Source organism: Muscardinus avellanarius, assembly GCF_963383645.1.
Source record: "Muscardinus avellanarius genome assembly, chromosome: 1".
Classification (NCBI taxonomy): Eukaryota; Metazoa; Chordata; class Mammalia; order Rodentia; family Gliridae; genus Muscardinus; species Muscardinus avellanarius.
This window is the reverse complement of record NC_137786.1, coordinates 42873855-42890627: the sequence shown is the minus strand read 5'-3', so window position 1 is coordinate 42890627 and position 16773 is coordinate 42873855. Positions and strand designations below refer to the sequence as shown.

Below are 16773 nucleotides of genomic sequence, written 5' to 3'. Positions count from 1 at the left end.
CTATTACCACAATCCTCATATTACAGAAGAAGAAACTAGAGCACAGTATCTGGTCCATACTTACACAGTACAATCATACACCAAAATGTCAATATTCTTTGTAACCATGATGCCTTTTCATCCACCAACTAAAAATGATGTATTTTCTTCTTCTTTTGTTTTTTTGTAGTACTCAGGATGAAACCCAGCAGCATTCTACCTCTGAGTTACACCCCCAGCCCTGTTTTTTATTCTCTAGTTTGAAACAGGTCTCACTGAATTGCAAAGGGCCTCACTAAGTAGCTGAGGCTCTCCGCAAACTGCGATCATCCTGTCTCAGCATCCTCAAAAATGATGTATTTTCTAATCTTGACTTTCTGCCTTATTTGGGTACCCCAAATCCTGTCTTAAAATTTTAAGCAATTCTATTAAGACTCTTGATTACCTTGACATTGAAAAAATGACACATTCCATACAGTTAGCCTATATACTAAGTATTTCATCTAACCAGATATGTAATTACATACAGCAACACTTATACTAATTCACAATTATTAGTAAAATGTAGTGAGTTGTGTGATATTATATTTTTCTAATAAGAAGCTTGTCAAATGGCATTTTTCTATTTGGATTAGGAAACATCATGGTATGTATGACTGCTCACACCATGAACTGCAAGTTGTACTTTTAATACCCATGTCTGGGTGTTGGTTTCGGAGAAGAAAATTTTACCCCCCCCAAAAAAAATTCATTTCCTACCAAGTGATCAACATACCTGTGAATAATGAGCACTGAAGCCAGTCTGAGACATTTCCATTTCAAATGAAGCTGCTGACTGGTCAGCTGTAGCTAAAACATAGGAAAAGACCACCATAAACTACTCACAGCACCTTTAATGCCTGTTGACTTACAGTCCATGGAGACCCAGAAGAGTCCAGGTCTCACCAACCAGGGCACGTTCAATTATATATTTCTCAACCTCAGATTCCTAGGTAGTACTGAGTAGAAGACAGAGAAGGTTGGTGACATGGCTCAAATTCTTTCTCAGTAGCTGCCCCATCCTGCTGTAGGACTGCAGCTGGCTGTGGGCCCTATGGTGCTTTGGCTTCACATGGTGAAAGCTGAATTACTGTGCCATCTTCATGATCTGAGAATCTTGCCAAGGCTAAACTTACTTGATATCTTAGAGGGATGAAAAAAATTTCATTCACATATTTAAAGAGATTTTCAGCTCTATCAATCATCCCATATTGCAGTCCACAGATCTCTCAGATTTCTCTTGTTTAACAAAGGGTTTAAGGGTTCTGTTTGTGCTTGCTGTCATTGCTCGCTATGAGTATCACATAATCGGGGCAGGACTTTTTCCCAGGACCCCAAGCTGCTGGCATATATTTTAAGGGCCTACTCCCATTTTGAAGCTCTTTACTGAAATGCTGAGATAATCTAGAGCATTCTATCAATGTCCATTTCTCTCACATTATTCTCAAAATATTCACAACCCAAAGCCACAATATCCTGAGGGAACCGAGAGAATGTTGATTTACTTGCTTCCAGCGGGGAGTTACTGATTCATTTGGCCTGGAAGATAAGTTTAAAAATAGCACATAATTTCTAAAGTCAGCCTGCCCTTCCACTGAGGCATGAGAATAATAAAATATGTGAAATTAAACATATTTACTACTTCTTTACTGGCATAAAATTGTCAGCAAATATAGGACTAGATTAAATGGGACAATCTATCAAAAATTCAAATACATCATTTTAATCTCTTGTACAAATTGCCCTTGAGATGACTTTAACTTCAGCTTAAACATAGTTTTAAAAACGCTCACTGCCTTAACGTGCTATCTCATTCATCTTTGCAAGACCATTAGTAAGAAGATATCAACAGACACAGATAGGTTTTTAGCACCTGCCCTGCTGTTGCTCTGGTTTCAGTTGAGAACAGAGAGAAAGAAGCTCCATGACACTCTGCCTGCTAATTTCAACCCCTCACTGCACCATTAATGGTGTGGAGCTAACCACTTGAACCCCTAAATAGCATCTGTTTAGGAATTCCGGCATTTCTCTTGATGCTTGGTAGGAAAAGAAAATCTTAAGAAAAGTTCCTGAGCTTACTTAGTGAGTCCTTGGCATGCCTGCCCCACTAGGTGGCGCTGTCCCAGCAAGCCTCACCTTCATAATTGCAGCTATTTACCAGCTAAATATAAATGTTGACAGGAAATGGACATTTCCCAAATAACAAGGGGAAAAGACCTTTATGATCTCATTATGAAAAAAAAAAGAGAAAGAACCTAGTCAAAACACTGGGTTTGATCAGCTTTAATAACTGTAGCAAAAAAGACATGGGAGTCATTTTCAATCTGTGGAGTTTCTTATAAAATAAATTTGTTTTTAAAAAGCACTTCTTGAAGTGTTTGGGCATTTTACTTCAAAACCTCTGCTGTGGTTAGGTTAGAGACAATCTTAAGATGTCATCTTGCCCAAACTGAGCCTCTGTCCACCCCAGCTGACCTGGGCTTCATTGCTGCCAGTCTTAGGTTATATTTACTTGGTGACTTAGGAGAATATTTGGAAATGATATGCTGTATTATATTCAACAATCTAATGTGACTGATAAATTTTCTTTTAAATTATCCTTATAGATTTTTTTGGTCCATGTTATTAAAAATTAAGAGTTCAGAATAACATGGAAGTCATTATATATTTTCCTTAAAGCCAGACAAGCTCCTAACCTGGCCTATTGGTAAATGATAGCATGATGGATGTTAAAAGATTAAAGCCATGTAAAAATGACTTGTACACAGAACAGAACCGCTGAGCTTTTGAGAAGGAGCTGCAATTTCAGACAGATAAATAATTCTAGTGTTCTGTTTCCAAAGGCACAGGGGAAAAGGAGTCAGGGCAAAGAAATTCAGTCTGGCTGGGCTGTCAATTCCCATCATTTGTAAACCAAACTTTCTAAGTACTGTGACTCAAACATGAAATCAACAGGAAAAATATAGCCAGCATTTTTTTTTCATCAAAAGTGAATAAAGCAAAATAGAAGAGACCAGGAGCTATTATACTACATGGCATATAATAAGAATTATTTTGTGAAATATGTTTTTATTTTTCTATGCATAAATATGTGTGCACTGGGTTACAAAACAATATATTTATTCATAATTATAGGTCACTCAAAAAAGTTTGAAAGCCATTATTTATTTATTTTTTGTGCATGTACTATTATCTGTTTTTCCTAGATCCTTGGTGCTAAATCAGAATGATCCACCTTTTTTAAAAAAAAAAAATTTAGGCACAACTCATTCCCATTTTATCTTTTGTTTGCCGTCATTAGGTCCTGTCTGGGAAACTGGGAGGGTGATTTTACATTTTTATGATGAAGCAATAAGAGCCTTTGGCATGTCTTCACAAAAACAGTTGGAAGCAGGTGCAGCAAAAGACTTTTCTGGTGGTTCCTCCTTCTAGTGGGGAACCATGTTCTCTGAGACTCTAGGTCATCAGGGAGCATGAAGAATGAGGCTTTGCCAGTTTTGTGAGGAAATATCTATTTCCAAAGCAATTTGTACTTGACATCCCCCTATGTAAGAGAGCATCATGACTTAATATCAACAACCAGTCATCATTGAAAAATCAATGAAAATCTACAAAGACATAACACAATTCAGACAAATTCAGGGAGTCAAAGTTCTACCACCACTGGACTTGAAGAAGAGGTCCATGAAGACCTTTAAAATGGGCAAGAAGCAAAATACAGAAAAAAAAGAAGTAATTACATCAGAACTATCTGAAACAGAGCAAGAAAAAAAATGAAAAAGAACAAGAGGTGAGATGAGGGCTCCATATTATAAACCTGTGTCACAGAAAAGGAATAAAGCTCATAAGAGCATTTTTGGTTTGGCGGGTCTACACTGATCATTGTCTTTATAGTTTCTCACAACAGGATTGCTCTATCTTTACAAAGACTGATACTAGCAGACATCGTTCTAAGTGAAATAGCCAGACCCATGACAGATTTACTTAAAAGGGAATTGTTCCATGCTGGCTACTGTGCACAGTAAACATCTAGTAGTGATGTGCTAGGAATAATTAGCAAAACCCATTTCACTGAATTTGAATTGTAGAGGAGAGAATATACAGGATTAAGAGAAACAGTCATACCTTCCAGCGCAAATATTCTTTCGCCCAGAGCTTTAACAATAGTGACTAGGGCCAATTCATCAGAGACATTGAAGAAATGCTTTTCAGTGGGTTCGCTTGCAATTGATTTTATTTCCTCCACAAATTTTTCAGTGCTTAAATTTCCTCGGTTATAGCTGCCAAGAATCTAGACATAACAAAAACAGCAAGAACATATTTTTACTTCTACGTGTTAAATAAGGATCTTAAGCATATTGTCAGTAAACAAGAACACAAAGCAAATGTTAGCATAATGCAATTTTTATGTACTTCTACATTTGTGAAAGAGTAATTTTCAGAATACATGGTTTCCCTAATATTGGCTCTTAAACACTGCAATTGGTGTAGAAAAATATAAAGGACCATCTTGTATATGTATGAAAATGTCTTATCTTGCATTCTTGTGTCCCTGGTTATTAACAGCTGCATCTTGGAAACTTGACAGCTTAAAAGTAATGTTATAGTTTCTGAAAGTCTCTGATACTATTCCAGCTCAAGACATCACCATCAGCCTGCAAAAGCAATCATCAAGTAAGTTGCTTGATCATGAATGGACAACTCTTCTTAAAAATATTTCCAAGAGACACTGTAGCGTAGGTAGGTAGTTATATATACATATATGTATACATATGTGTATATATACATAAACAGATATTAGATTAGGTTATAGTCTAAATTATACTGGACTATCATAATCTAAGCTGGCAATCTAAAAATTAAATAATTGGAGCATTCCTATTGCTGCATTCCAAATGCTGAAAACAGAAGCATTCTATTACTAGAGAGGAAGGAGAAATGAGAATTAGCTTTCATAGCTAACAATAATTATTTAGAGACCCAAGCAGGTTTTCACATTTAGTTTATTTTTAAATAAGGTATATTGGAATATAGTTTATACAGTAAAATTCATCCGTTTTTAGGTATACTATTCTGAGTCCTGACAAACCAATTCCATTGTGTTACTATGAATTTCAAGTGTAGAATAGATTTCCCACCTCAAAAAGCTGACTCTTGCCCTTTCTAGTCAATTCCTTTCTCCCCTCTCTTATCCCAGGCAGCCACTGATCCATTTTCTATCCCTATAGTTTTGCTTTTTCCAGAATGTCATATTTCATGCATTGCAGCCGTTTGTGTCTGGCTTATTTTACTTCCAATGATGTTTCTGAGAGCCATCCATGTTGCTGCATCTATCTATCAGCAGTTCATTCTTTGTATTGCTGAATGGGACTCCACTGTCTGGATGCATCACAGTTTGTTTTTAGAGAACATACAGTCGGCTTTCAGTTTCAAGATATCACATATAAAGCTGCTATAACTATTTGCACCTAGGTGTCTGTGTGGACATATGCTTTCTTTTCTCTTGAGCAAAGCCCTGGGGGTGGGAGTGCTGTGTCATATAGCAGCCCTAACTTTATGAGGAATTGCCCAATTGTTTTCCAGAGTCCTTGTTCCATTTTGTCATCTGATCACTTCTATCAGTAATGTATGAACGATCCAATTGTTCTGCATCCTTGTCAACATTTGGCATAGTCAGTTTTTCTTTGTTCACTTGTTTTAGTTTTAGCACTTGTGTTGGCGGGTAGCAGTATTTATTTATTTTGAATTTCCCTAATGACTAATGATACTGATAGTCTTTCCTGTGATTATTTGCCATACTATTTCTTTTAACTTGGTGTCTATTAAAATCCTCTGCACGTTAAAAAACATCAGTTATTTTTGTTTCAGTGATTTGTGAGAGCTCTCTATATATTTTGGATACAAGCCCTTTACATGATTTGCAAATTTTTTCCCAGTCTGTTGATTTTCTTAACTGTAAAATCTAAATAACAGAAGTTCTAAACACTCATAAACTCTTCGTTCTAGTCAGCAGTTTTTTTTTAAGCCACGGGATTTCACATAAAAATTCTGAATTATGTAAAGCCTCTTGAGTACCCAGTGACTTAACTATTTATTATTATTATTATTATTTTTGGCAGTACTGCGGATGGAACACAGGGATGTTCTACCTCCAAGCTATACCCCGAATCCTATTTTTTATTCTTTATTTTGAAACAGGGTCTCACTGAATTGCAAAGGGCCTCACTAAGTAGCTGATGCTGAGATTATAAGCGTGTGCCACCACACCTGGCTCTTACCTTATTTATTGCATAAATTATGTGACATCTAAGATAGAAAAATCAGCAGATGTGTTAAAATGTAAAGTGCACAATTCATTCACATGTAATACAGTGTCTTTTGTTTGAAAAATAAATGAAATTCTGAGAACCTTTTCCATGGTTCATTTGCATTTGTATGCTATAGGTGACACATACCTCACAGCCATTATCATCTGGAATTAGAATCTAAATATAAAATGAACCCTAGATAATAATGTCTAATACCCTCAAGTGAAAGAAATATAAACTACTGATTAAAGGATTCAAAACCAGCTCAGGACACTTACCAAAGAAGTTTAGCATGAAATGGTTAGTTTTGCCACAAAAGTCATGTTTTTATGTTGATAATATATTATCAATAGTCAATATATTGTTAATATTTATGGGAGCTATACCCTATCAAAGTATATCTCCATCTTGTTCAGGATCAAGTGGTGGGGAAAAAAAAAGGTGGAATAGGAGGACCACTGTAGGTAATAACTGAGGTGGAACATTAGGCTTGGTTGATCATGTGCAGCAAGAATGGATCTTGACAAGTCCCTAAAAGCTTTCTTTGTTAATGTACAAACGGAACTACCTTATTTCCTAATTTGGCTAATAATAATAATAATAATAATAATAATGAAGAAGAAGAAGAAGAAGAAGAAGAAGAAGAAGAAGAAGAAGAAGAAGAAGAGAAAAATATGGTTCACTTGAAAATTAAATATGCATTAAAACTAACAAATGATTGTTGCAAAGTGAAATTTTTCTATACATTTTTATTTATACTATTTCCAAAGCACTTTGATAATAATTTAATGTTTACAGTGGAAATGAAAAATCATGAATATATGATTGTCCATGGAATTAAGAGAATCACTTCTGACTAGTTTGGAGGCATTGTGTGAATTCTCAACTAGGAATCCAACAAGGGGAAGTATAGTGACTTAAGGGCAGAAAATACTGAACGTATTAGCCAGATATAATGTAAAACAAAAGATTTATTTAAAATTAAGAATTAGTTTATTGGTATTGTCTTTCTAGTGAAGTTTTCCTAATGCTGTTAATTCTGATGATGGTTAATACAGTTCATGGCCTGCATCTATGATACCTGCCTGGGATGTCATGCTATTATCCTCTGTGGGAGCAGAACAAATGAGACCACCTCTGCTACTCAGCTGTCTAGGACACACCAAACATGCCCTGGCTTTGACTCCTGAAGAAATCATAACAGACTATCACCACATCTGGACACTTTCTCTGAGTGAAGGCTAGCTCTTACAGAGCTAGTCTTAACCATGAAAGAAATCAAAGCAGACACACTATAGCGATAGGAAATAAAATATTCAACAGTTTATTAATAATAACAAGTTATTATTATTGGCAAATGAAATAATAATTGGCAAATGAAAGTTTATAAAAGTAACAAAAAGTGGAATGAGAGAAGAAATTTTTAAAATTATTTTACATATTATACCCAAATGAAATAAGAAATGGTTGCAGTCAGAAGTTATTGCTATTGATATTCAAGTCATTTTAGTTATAAAATATGAAAACATTGTGCCTGTGGGAGACAGTGAATCAATTATGTCCTAGGAGCTCTATTCATGAATCTCTTTTTCTTTCCTTCCTACAATGTTCATGCTTTAGAAAGGACAGAAGAAAATCTTACAAATTGCTGAAAACCAATCTGAGTAGCATCTGATTATTATTTATAAATAAAAACATTTTATCAACAAATTATTGATGCTGAACTCTTATTAGAGTTCTGAATATTTTTTTTGGCAATACTGAGGATGAAACCCAGGGATCATTCTATCTCCAAGCTACACCCCCAGCCCTATTTTTTATTCTTTATTTTGAAACAGGGTCTCACGGAGTTGCAAAGGGCCTCACTAAATATCTGAGGCTGTTCACAAACTGTGATCCTCCTGTCTCAGTCTCCCAAATGCTGGGATTACAAGTGTGCACCACCACACCCGGCTCTGAATTTTTAGCCTGACATATTTTTTAAATACATCTTTTTAGTAAACTAATTAAGAAGTCAATTGATTCAGGAAGAATGAAGACTCCGCTCTACCTGAGCAGAAGGCATACATAATACTATAAAACCAAGAGTAGAAGGAAGTCTGGGCACACTTTGTAGGAATGCTTTGAAGGTTTCTGAGCAAAGGAACACCACCATTTACCTCATTGATCCCTTCAGGCTCTAAAACACTATGATTCTATTATTTCATGATTGTTAACTCCTTAAGATTTCTTGAGAAAAGTCATGATTATTGAATGCCTAATATACCCCTAAGCTACACATTCTCAAAATAATTATCTCACTGATTCTTCATCTGGGAGAGGGGGAGAAAAGGAGAGAAATAACACTGCTCTATTTTATTGGTGAAGACACTGAAGCTCAGAGTATTAAGTAACTTACCCACTTGTTACAGAGCCAGTACATTGCAAAGGCAGAACTTGAACTAAGATATTTTAGTTTCAAATTATACTGTCCTGTTCTTTTCCTCACTCCCACCCTTCTAGTCCTTTCTCTTGTTTTTGATTTCTGGGAATGTCACAACCTGGGATATCGTATATCCCAAGGTAGATAGACAAAGAGTTGCCAGTATGAAAATACCATTGTTGATTTTACATAGATTATTACAGAAGTTGGGTCCTGATTCCAGCCGCTTAAATTTCAGAAAGAATCATTAATTATCAGGCAATGGATTTATTACCTAGTATACCCTCAGTGACCTTCCTTCTTGCTTCCCTTTCTCCATTCTTTTCTTTTTTTTCTTTCTTTCCTTCCTTCTTTCTTTCTTCCCTTTACCCCTCCATCTTTCCTGCCTTTTTTTTCCCTCTCTCCTTCCCTACTTCTATTTTCTTGCCCTATTCCTCTTCTTCACTTCTTCTTTCCCTCCTCAGTTCTTTCCCTCTTTTTTCTTCCTTGGTGTCATATTTTTTCATTATTTCTTTCTTACTTGCAATGATCCTTTGTTGGGAGTTTTCCTGGTCTGGTACTGTGCTGAGCACTGAAGGCACAGAAGCAAGCAAGACCCAATCATGTGCCCAGAATTTACCTTTCCAGTCTTGTCTTTGTTCTTTCTTACAATTCCTATAGTGTGCATACAGTTCTGTTCTTCACATAGGAGTTTGAAAAGCATCTCTAGCAATGTACTTACAGCTATGGAAAAACGCTGTATGTTTTCATCTTCACAGTCTTGGATGACTTTACTCAGTTGATGGTTGTCATGGGACTCTCCATCAGTCACAATGACCATGACTTTCTTAACTCCCCTTCGGGCACCCCGGGCTTCTGTGAATGCCTCCTTCCTTAAGTGATCAAACACAAGATCAGGCAGAGTGAATAACCAAACAGAAACACCAGCAGCTCCAGGTAGCTGGTGCTTCCCTCCAAAATCAACACACATGCCCCATTGTTCAAGGCAAGAGGCATGAAGATGATCCTTATTTGTAATAGTTTCAGATGTGTTCCAGATGATGGGGTGGTCATCATTTTTCTAATCACCACACAGACCACAAACAAAAGGCAGCAGTGTTTTCTTCTTTGAAAATTGCAAAGGGCAAGAGAAGCATGCAGCAGGTTCACAGAAGGTCTGGTCTGTAAATAGTCTCCAGCCACTCCTGTCTCTATAAACACTCCTTCCCTTGCTTGACAGGCCTCTTTTCTCCTGCGGCTGAAGCCTTTGCTTGAGACCTCATTTCCCCCACACCTGCTCTGACACACACACACAACAGCTTGGTCATTCTCTGCGCTGGGCAGGGGAGATGAGAGAGGACTGAGTACTTGCGGGGTTACGTGCTGGAGAGTGTTCTGGTCTAGGGGTGAGTGAGACATTGGAATGAGAGAGCGCACTTGGTGGGAGTCTGTCAGGGAGTGGTTAGCAGGCCTAGCAGGGCAAGGAAAGGGTGAGTCTGGATTAGGTTTTTTAAACACAGATGGCTGAAGGCGGGATGGAAGGAGGTGGAACAGAGAGAAAGAAAAAGTACTATAATCTAGCTGCAAAGAAAGAAATTTTATTTTATTTTATTTTTTATTTTCTTGATGGTACTAAGGATGAAACCCAGGGGCCTTCTACCTCTGGGCTACACTCCCAGACCCATTTTTATATTTTATTTGGAAACAGGGTTTCACTAAGTTGCTGAGAGCCTCACTCAGTAGCTGAGGCTGGCTTCACACCTGTGTGATCCTCCTGTCTCAGCCTCCCAAGTGTGGGGATTACAAGCATGCGCCACCATGCCCAGTTAGAAATTTTAATTTAAATGAACAAGCATTTATGCAAACAGAAGATAGGAAAAAAGGACAAGTTTTATGTGTTCTACACACACACACACACACACACACACACACACACACACACCCACTTTACCCCTTGTCTGTTAATTCATGTTGCTTAACTCATGGTTCTTTTTGGAGTCCCTGAAGAGATAAGTTCATTTTAATTAAGACTGAAACAATGAAAGGATTTTGTATACAACTTTTTAAGATTTTGGCATAAAGGGCAGATATCATTGTACTGAATGGTCCCTTTAAATATTTTTCTCTGGCCATAAGGACAAACAACTCAATTAGGGAGATTCCAAAAAAACACCTCTCTTAAACTAACATTCCAAATGGTTTGAATCATTCCTGTGGATTGTGCCAGAGATCCACGGTAAATGCACAATAGTAGGTGTCTTGGAGCACAGGCAAGGGTCCTGGTGATATGGGCTAAGTGATTTTTATCTGTGATATTTTTTCCTCTAAAAAGACTGAAAGCATTGTATAAGAGTTCCTATTTCACCACATTCTTGCCAGCACTTAATTTTGTTTGTATTCTTGATTATCACCGTTCTAACTGGCATTAGATGGAATCTCAATGTAGTTTTTATTTGTATTTCCTTGATTTCTAATGATGTTTAACATTTTTAATATATTTATTCGCCATTTCTATTTCTTGAGTAGTGTCTGTTCAGATCCGTTGCCCATTTTTAATTGGATCCTTTGATTTTTTAGTATTTACTCTTTTAAGCTTTTATATACTAATCCTCTATCAGAGGGGTAGCTGGCAAAGCCGTACCTCTTGGGGATCTTCCCCAAAGTACTGAAATCAGATTACTCTAGTGGCACATGCATTTCCATGTTTACAAAAGCTCAATTCATGATAGCCAAGCTATGGATCTAGCCTAGGTGTCCATCAACAGATGAATGGATTACAAAATTATGGCATATACACACAATGGAATTGTATTCAGGCATAAAAATGATACAATTATGTCATTTGTAGGAAAATAGATGAAACTTGAGAATATTATGCTTAGTGAGATTCACCAGTCACAAAAAGTGGAATACCATATGTTTTCACTCATTTGTGGAAACTAGAGAGAAACTGCAAATTAAGAAGACCCCAGATAAATGAGACATTAGTAGATTGGGGGAGGGGAGCCAGAGAAAAGAGAAGAGAGAAGGAGAAAGTGGAGCTCTGATGATGGCAACTATTCAAATAACCCTTTGTTCACACATGAAGTTACTGCTATGGATGGGAGCAGGGTGGAAGTCAAGAGGGAGACATAACGGATGCTGTGGCACTGATGTATAATTACAATGCACCAATAAAAAAAAATGCAAATGTGATAAGATGGTAACAGCTGTCAATGCTGTGTAAAGGATTCATAAGAATTTTTTTTCCACTCTTTAAAACTCCTCTATTAAAATTTTCAGAAGAAAGAGAATTGTGATACTGTGTATTTCTATTCTGTATACTTCTTTGACAAAAACTCTGTACTTGACTAAACTGAATCACGCTGCTCTGAGCCTTTAGGCTAAGCTCAGACCTTGGGCCTTTGCCCTGGGCCTGCCTAATGCAGTTTTAGCTAAACTGCTGAGGAACTGTCCGACCCTCTTCTGGCTCTAGTGCACCCTCATTCATGACTCTCTTTTGTTTTTTAAATTGGGGATTGATTCCAGGGGTATTCTACCTTCAAGCTAGACTAAAAACCCTCTTCAAATTTTTTTTTTAAATTTTGAAACAGGGTATTGCTAATTTTATGAAGGTGTTTCTCTAAATTGCTGAGGCTGCCCTTGAATCTATAATTCTGTTTCAGCCTCCTATGCATTGGGATTACAGGTATGCACCACCACATCTGGAGAGTTATTCATTGCTTAAATAAACTCTGTTAAACTTAATTTGTCCAAAATTTTTAGTTTAAGAAGTCAGAAATATATATATTTGTTTTCTACCCCTTATTCCTGAGACACAGTTTCAAATCCCTGAGACTTTTTCTAGGTGATAGTATCTGTTGTGTCTGGCTGTTCCTGAGTTGTACCATTTTATAATAATGGATGATAATAGTGCATCCCTGCATTCTGTGAACTATGCTAGCAAATCATCCCACCCAAAATGAGGTCATGGGAAGCTCTGTTTTTTAACCAAGTAGGACAGAACTTGTGAGTCACCGGGAAATCTACTGATGACAGTTGGACCTGCAGTGGGAGGCATTCTATGGGACTGAGCCCTTCACTTTCGGGGCGTCTATACTAACTCTTCTTGAGTTCAAAATTGAATGAAATTAGGACTAGTTTCAGAGAACTGGTCATTGTGGGAAAGAACCCACTGGTGTTCAAATAAAACATCAAGTATGGAAAGTATAGGAAGAGTTGGGTTTTTTTTTCTACTAATCATCTGTCTTCAGCAAGAATCGTTTTGGGTGAATCTAGTAAGAAGCACCCAAGCCTTAGTAATCTTCCATCTAGACTCTTCATTCTGTTTTTCACCTATAAATCTCAACTGATCCTTATATTTACAGCTGAGTCCAATCTCTCTCCTCTACTGCAAAACTCCACTGCGGTCAACCCTCTTGAGTGAAGACTTCCTCATCATCTTTGACAAGTATGCAAATAACTTTACTAACTTATTTAAATGCATGAGCAGAGGTCAAAATAGATGCTAAAAACTAGGTTGTGGAAGAAGTTTGGACATGGATATCATTTGAGATTCAACCCTTCATGAATTCTAATTTACCAAAACTTGCTAATTTTCTTAAAGGTCAAGGTCATAACTGAACTAAATGACTATCATTTGAAGGAGATGATTAAAAGATCTTTCTAAAAGAAAATCTGGTTGCTCTGAAGCCAGGGCAGGATTTACGTAATGGAAGAGTGGCCACTGGCAGAACTCTTGAACACACCCTTTCTGTTTCAATATATTTAATAAATTGTCCTTGCTTCCCAAATACTAATATCTAATATCCAATGTCCTTTCTTGGAATTAAGCATTGTATTCCCTGAGTGCTTTTTTTTTTTTTTTTTTTTTTTTTTTGGTGGTACTGGGGTTCCTGAGTATAGCCCTTCTACCTCCGGGCTACACTCCCAGACCTACTTTTACATTTTTATTTGGAAGCAGGGTCTCCTAAGCCAGCGCATGTGGCTGGCTTCAAACCTGTGCGATCCTCCTGTCTCTGCCTTCCAAGCGCGGGGATTACAAGTGTGCACCACCACGCCCGGCCCCTGAGTGCTTTTGAAAATATCCCAGAAAGGTCCTTTTTGTTGGGACAGGAGAATCCAGGTCTTATATTTAAATGCTGTAATCCTATTAACAAGATTAAAATTGGGGATAGGAAAAAAAGAAAATAAAACTGTATTTTGAATTGGGAATCACTGAAAGTAGAGGTAATGGGTTTTAAGAAACGAAAAATGTTCACAACTGGTCCTGCCTAAAAGGAATACAAAATAATAAAAAATGTTTAAGCATGAAAACCTAATATATGAGAAAATATTAAGCACAGTAATGTCACTGCAGACCTTTGTGTATATTCAGAATTCAATAAATTCTGTATCCTACAGCTAAACTCTCTGTGAAACATGTAGGCGAAAATCACACAGGGACATGATGTCTAGAGTGGTATTTATGCAGGAGCAAAGGCAGCCAGAATATTTCTTCAATTAGTTTTCAAAAATTAATATTCATTCTCAAGTGGTTGCCTTTGGAAAATGTACAGGCTCAGAGCTTCCCACAGAAACTTTGATTAACCTTGAATGCAAGGTCATATTTACTCCATTATTGAATAGGGCATACTCCATACACCTAAACACATGCACTCTCAGTGTGTGTAAGATGGCAATCTCACAGGTGGCAAATGTACAATGATCCCATCTGTTTATGGTTATTTTCTCCTGGGTCCCAAATAAGTATATCCACATGTTCTTCTAACATCTATGAGTCTAAAGTACATATAAAATTTTAAATATTTAAATACTCAATCCATTCTTTGTAGTGTCCATATTAACCATTTCAATCTCCTTATATTGATGAGTTTAAAGCACACATAAAATTTTAAATATTTAAATACTCAACCCATTCTTTGTAGTGCCCACATTAACCATTTTAACCTCCTAACACGGATTCTGGCAAGCAAGTGAGGTGAGACCAGGGGCAATTACCTTTTAGAAACTAGATGAAAGCCCAGAAGTTGAAGACACTTAAGGTGAGTCATACTACTTATTTGATTTCTTGGGAGTTTGGCATTGTTTGGCCTTTGTTTGGAAGTTTGCTGAGGTTGATGATAAGAAGGAAACAATAACAAGAGATAAGAACTGAAGGGGATTGGAGAAAACGCAGGAAATAAAATGCACATTTATAAGAGAAAGATAGTGTATGGGTTTTTATGTAACAAAATTTAACCACGGAGTAGAGTATGTATTTTTCATAAAAAAAATCTGCAAAAAGGAAGAAGGGATGTGAACTGGAGAGCTTAGAGAATATAAGGAAGGAAACAAGCATTACAAATGAAGGAAGGAAAGAATTGCAAATGTAGAAGCATTCAAACATTGCACTGAAAATGGTTTCAAATAAGATAATACTTAATTTAGTAAAAGTTCTTATCTGAGTTTCAGTAATCCTAATTCAAGTACTAAAACATACGGAAGTATTAAAATATAAATATATATGGAGAAGAAATAGGTTGTATTTTAATCTGTGTTTTTAGGTGGAGACTTCTAGAAGCTGAAAACAAAAAATAAATAGAAAACATCTAATATTAAGTTTGGGTACCCAAGAACACGATGAAATGAAGCAGTGATTTTTATAAATTGCTTCTCGGTCATTTTATATTTTACTTTTTGGTACTGGGGATTGAACCCAGGGGTTTACCTCTGAGATACACTACTAGTCATTTTTATTTTTTATTTTGAACCAGAGGCTCAAGTCTTGCTAAGTTGTTGATGGTGTTGCTAAGTTGCTGAGGTTGACCTCAAACCTGCCATCTTTCTGTCTTAGTTTCCCATGTCCTAGGACTACAGGCAAATGCCAACATGCCAGTCTTTCTTCATCAATTAAATCTTTATAATAAGAAGAAAAGATAAGTAGACTGATGAGATTTCATTATAGAAAAGCTTGATTCTCCAGTAGCTAAACTACCAAATCTAATTATTATTCATTGAATATTGCCAAGGTAAATGTTCAGTCAATACTCCAGGGGGAAAATTACGAGTAATTATTTTGCATAGATTTTCACTTTTTAAAAAATCCATATACCTTGCTGTGTCTATTCCGAGGGCTGTCATAGTCTGGCGGCCACCTCTCTGGACTATTTCTTTTGCTGCAATGAGTACCTCTTCTGTCGATGAATACTTATTGAGGTTGAATTCATGGGTAACGTTTTCTCCATACTGTACAATTCCAACCTGAAACACCAAGTCACTGTGAGTTTATGTATCTAACATAAACTGTTCAATTTCTTGAGTTTAAACATGTAGTACATCTCATAGTTTTAGATAGACTTAAAAGTACTTTGGTACACTAATACTTCCACTTTAATATTGGTAATCATGGCCATTCTCTGCATATTAATAGTCTGTGGAAGAAAAATTAAAACACCGTTTTTAAACTTCTCAAATTATTGCTTTATATATTCAAAAAATTTACTGAATAATTTTGAAGGCTTAAATAAGAACACTGCTATATTTTAACAAATTTGTTTTGTTTACTCTGATTTATTCAAATTATAGTTAGAAATCATTATATTTCATAAATGAGAAAACTCATTTTAACAAACTTAATCCCCATAGTGAAGGGTTAAAGGATATCCAGTCTAAGATTTTGCTTTTCCCAGAGTTTGTTTTTTAATTATCTTACTCCTTCTCAACAAAAATATGCCTCCTTAAAACTGTCTGGTTGCTTTTACTTCACCCTGCTACCTTTTGCAAATCAAAGGAACTGCTGAGATACACTAGGGTACATGATAAAACACAAAATAAATAATCTTTTAAAAAGAAATAGAACATGTAAATTTTCCTTTAAAGTGGCTTAGTTAAAATAAATGAAAAGATAAAGATAAATGAAAAGAACCAGAGAATATATTTAAGTGTAAGATGAGATATTAATTATAAGGTGAATGAACATGGAATCTGCTCACTCTATGTTTAGGTTAGCCCTACTCTTCTGTGAATATATCTTTCACCCAACATTCTTCACCATCTGACCCAAGA

The 16773-nt window shown here is 36.3% G+C and overlaps 1 protein-coding gene across 1 annotated transcript in view; it reads right to left on the bottom strand.

Annotated features, from left to right (window-relative positions):
• ITGA1 (integrin subunit alpha 1) overlaps positions 1–16773 on the bottom strand; it is a gene marked incomplete at both ends in the record, with an annotated part of 160564 nt that overhangs the window by 51322 nt on the left and 92469 nt on the right. Inside the window, 4 exons of the mRNA XM_080705344.1 lie at positions 755–828; positions 4144–4309; positions 9470–9620; positions 15821–15969. Coding sequence (XP_080561470.1) covers positions 755–828; positions 4144–4309; positions 9470–9620; positions 15821–15969 — 540 coding nt within the window. The remainder of the gene's footprint in view (positions 1–754; positions 829–4143; positions 4310–9469; positions 9621–15820; positions 15970–16773) is intronic.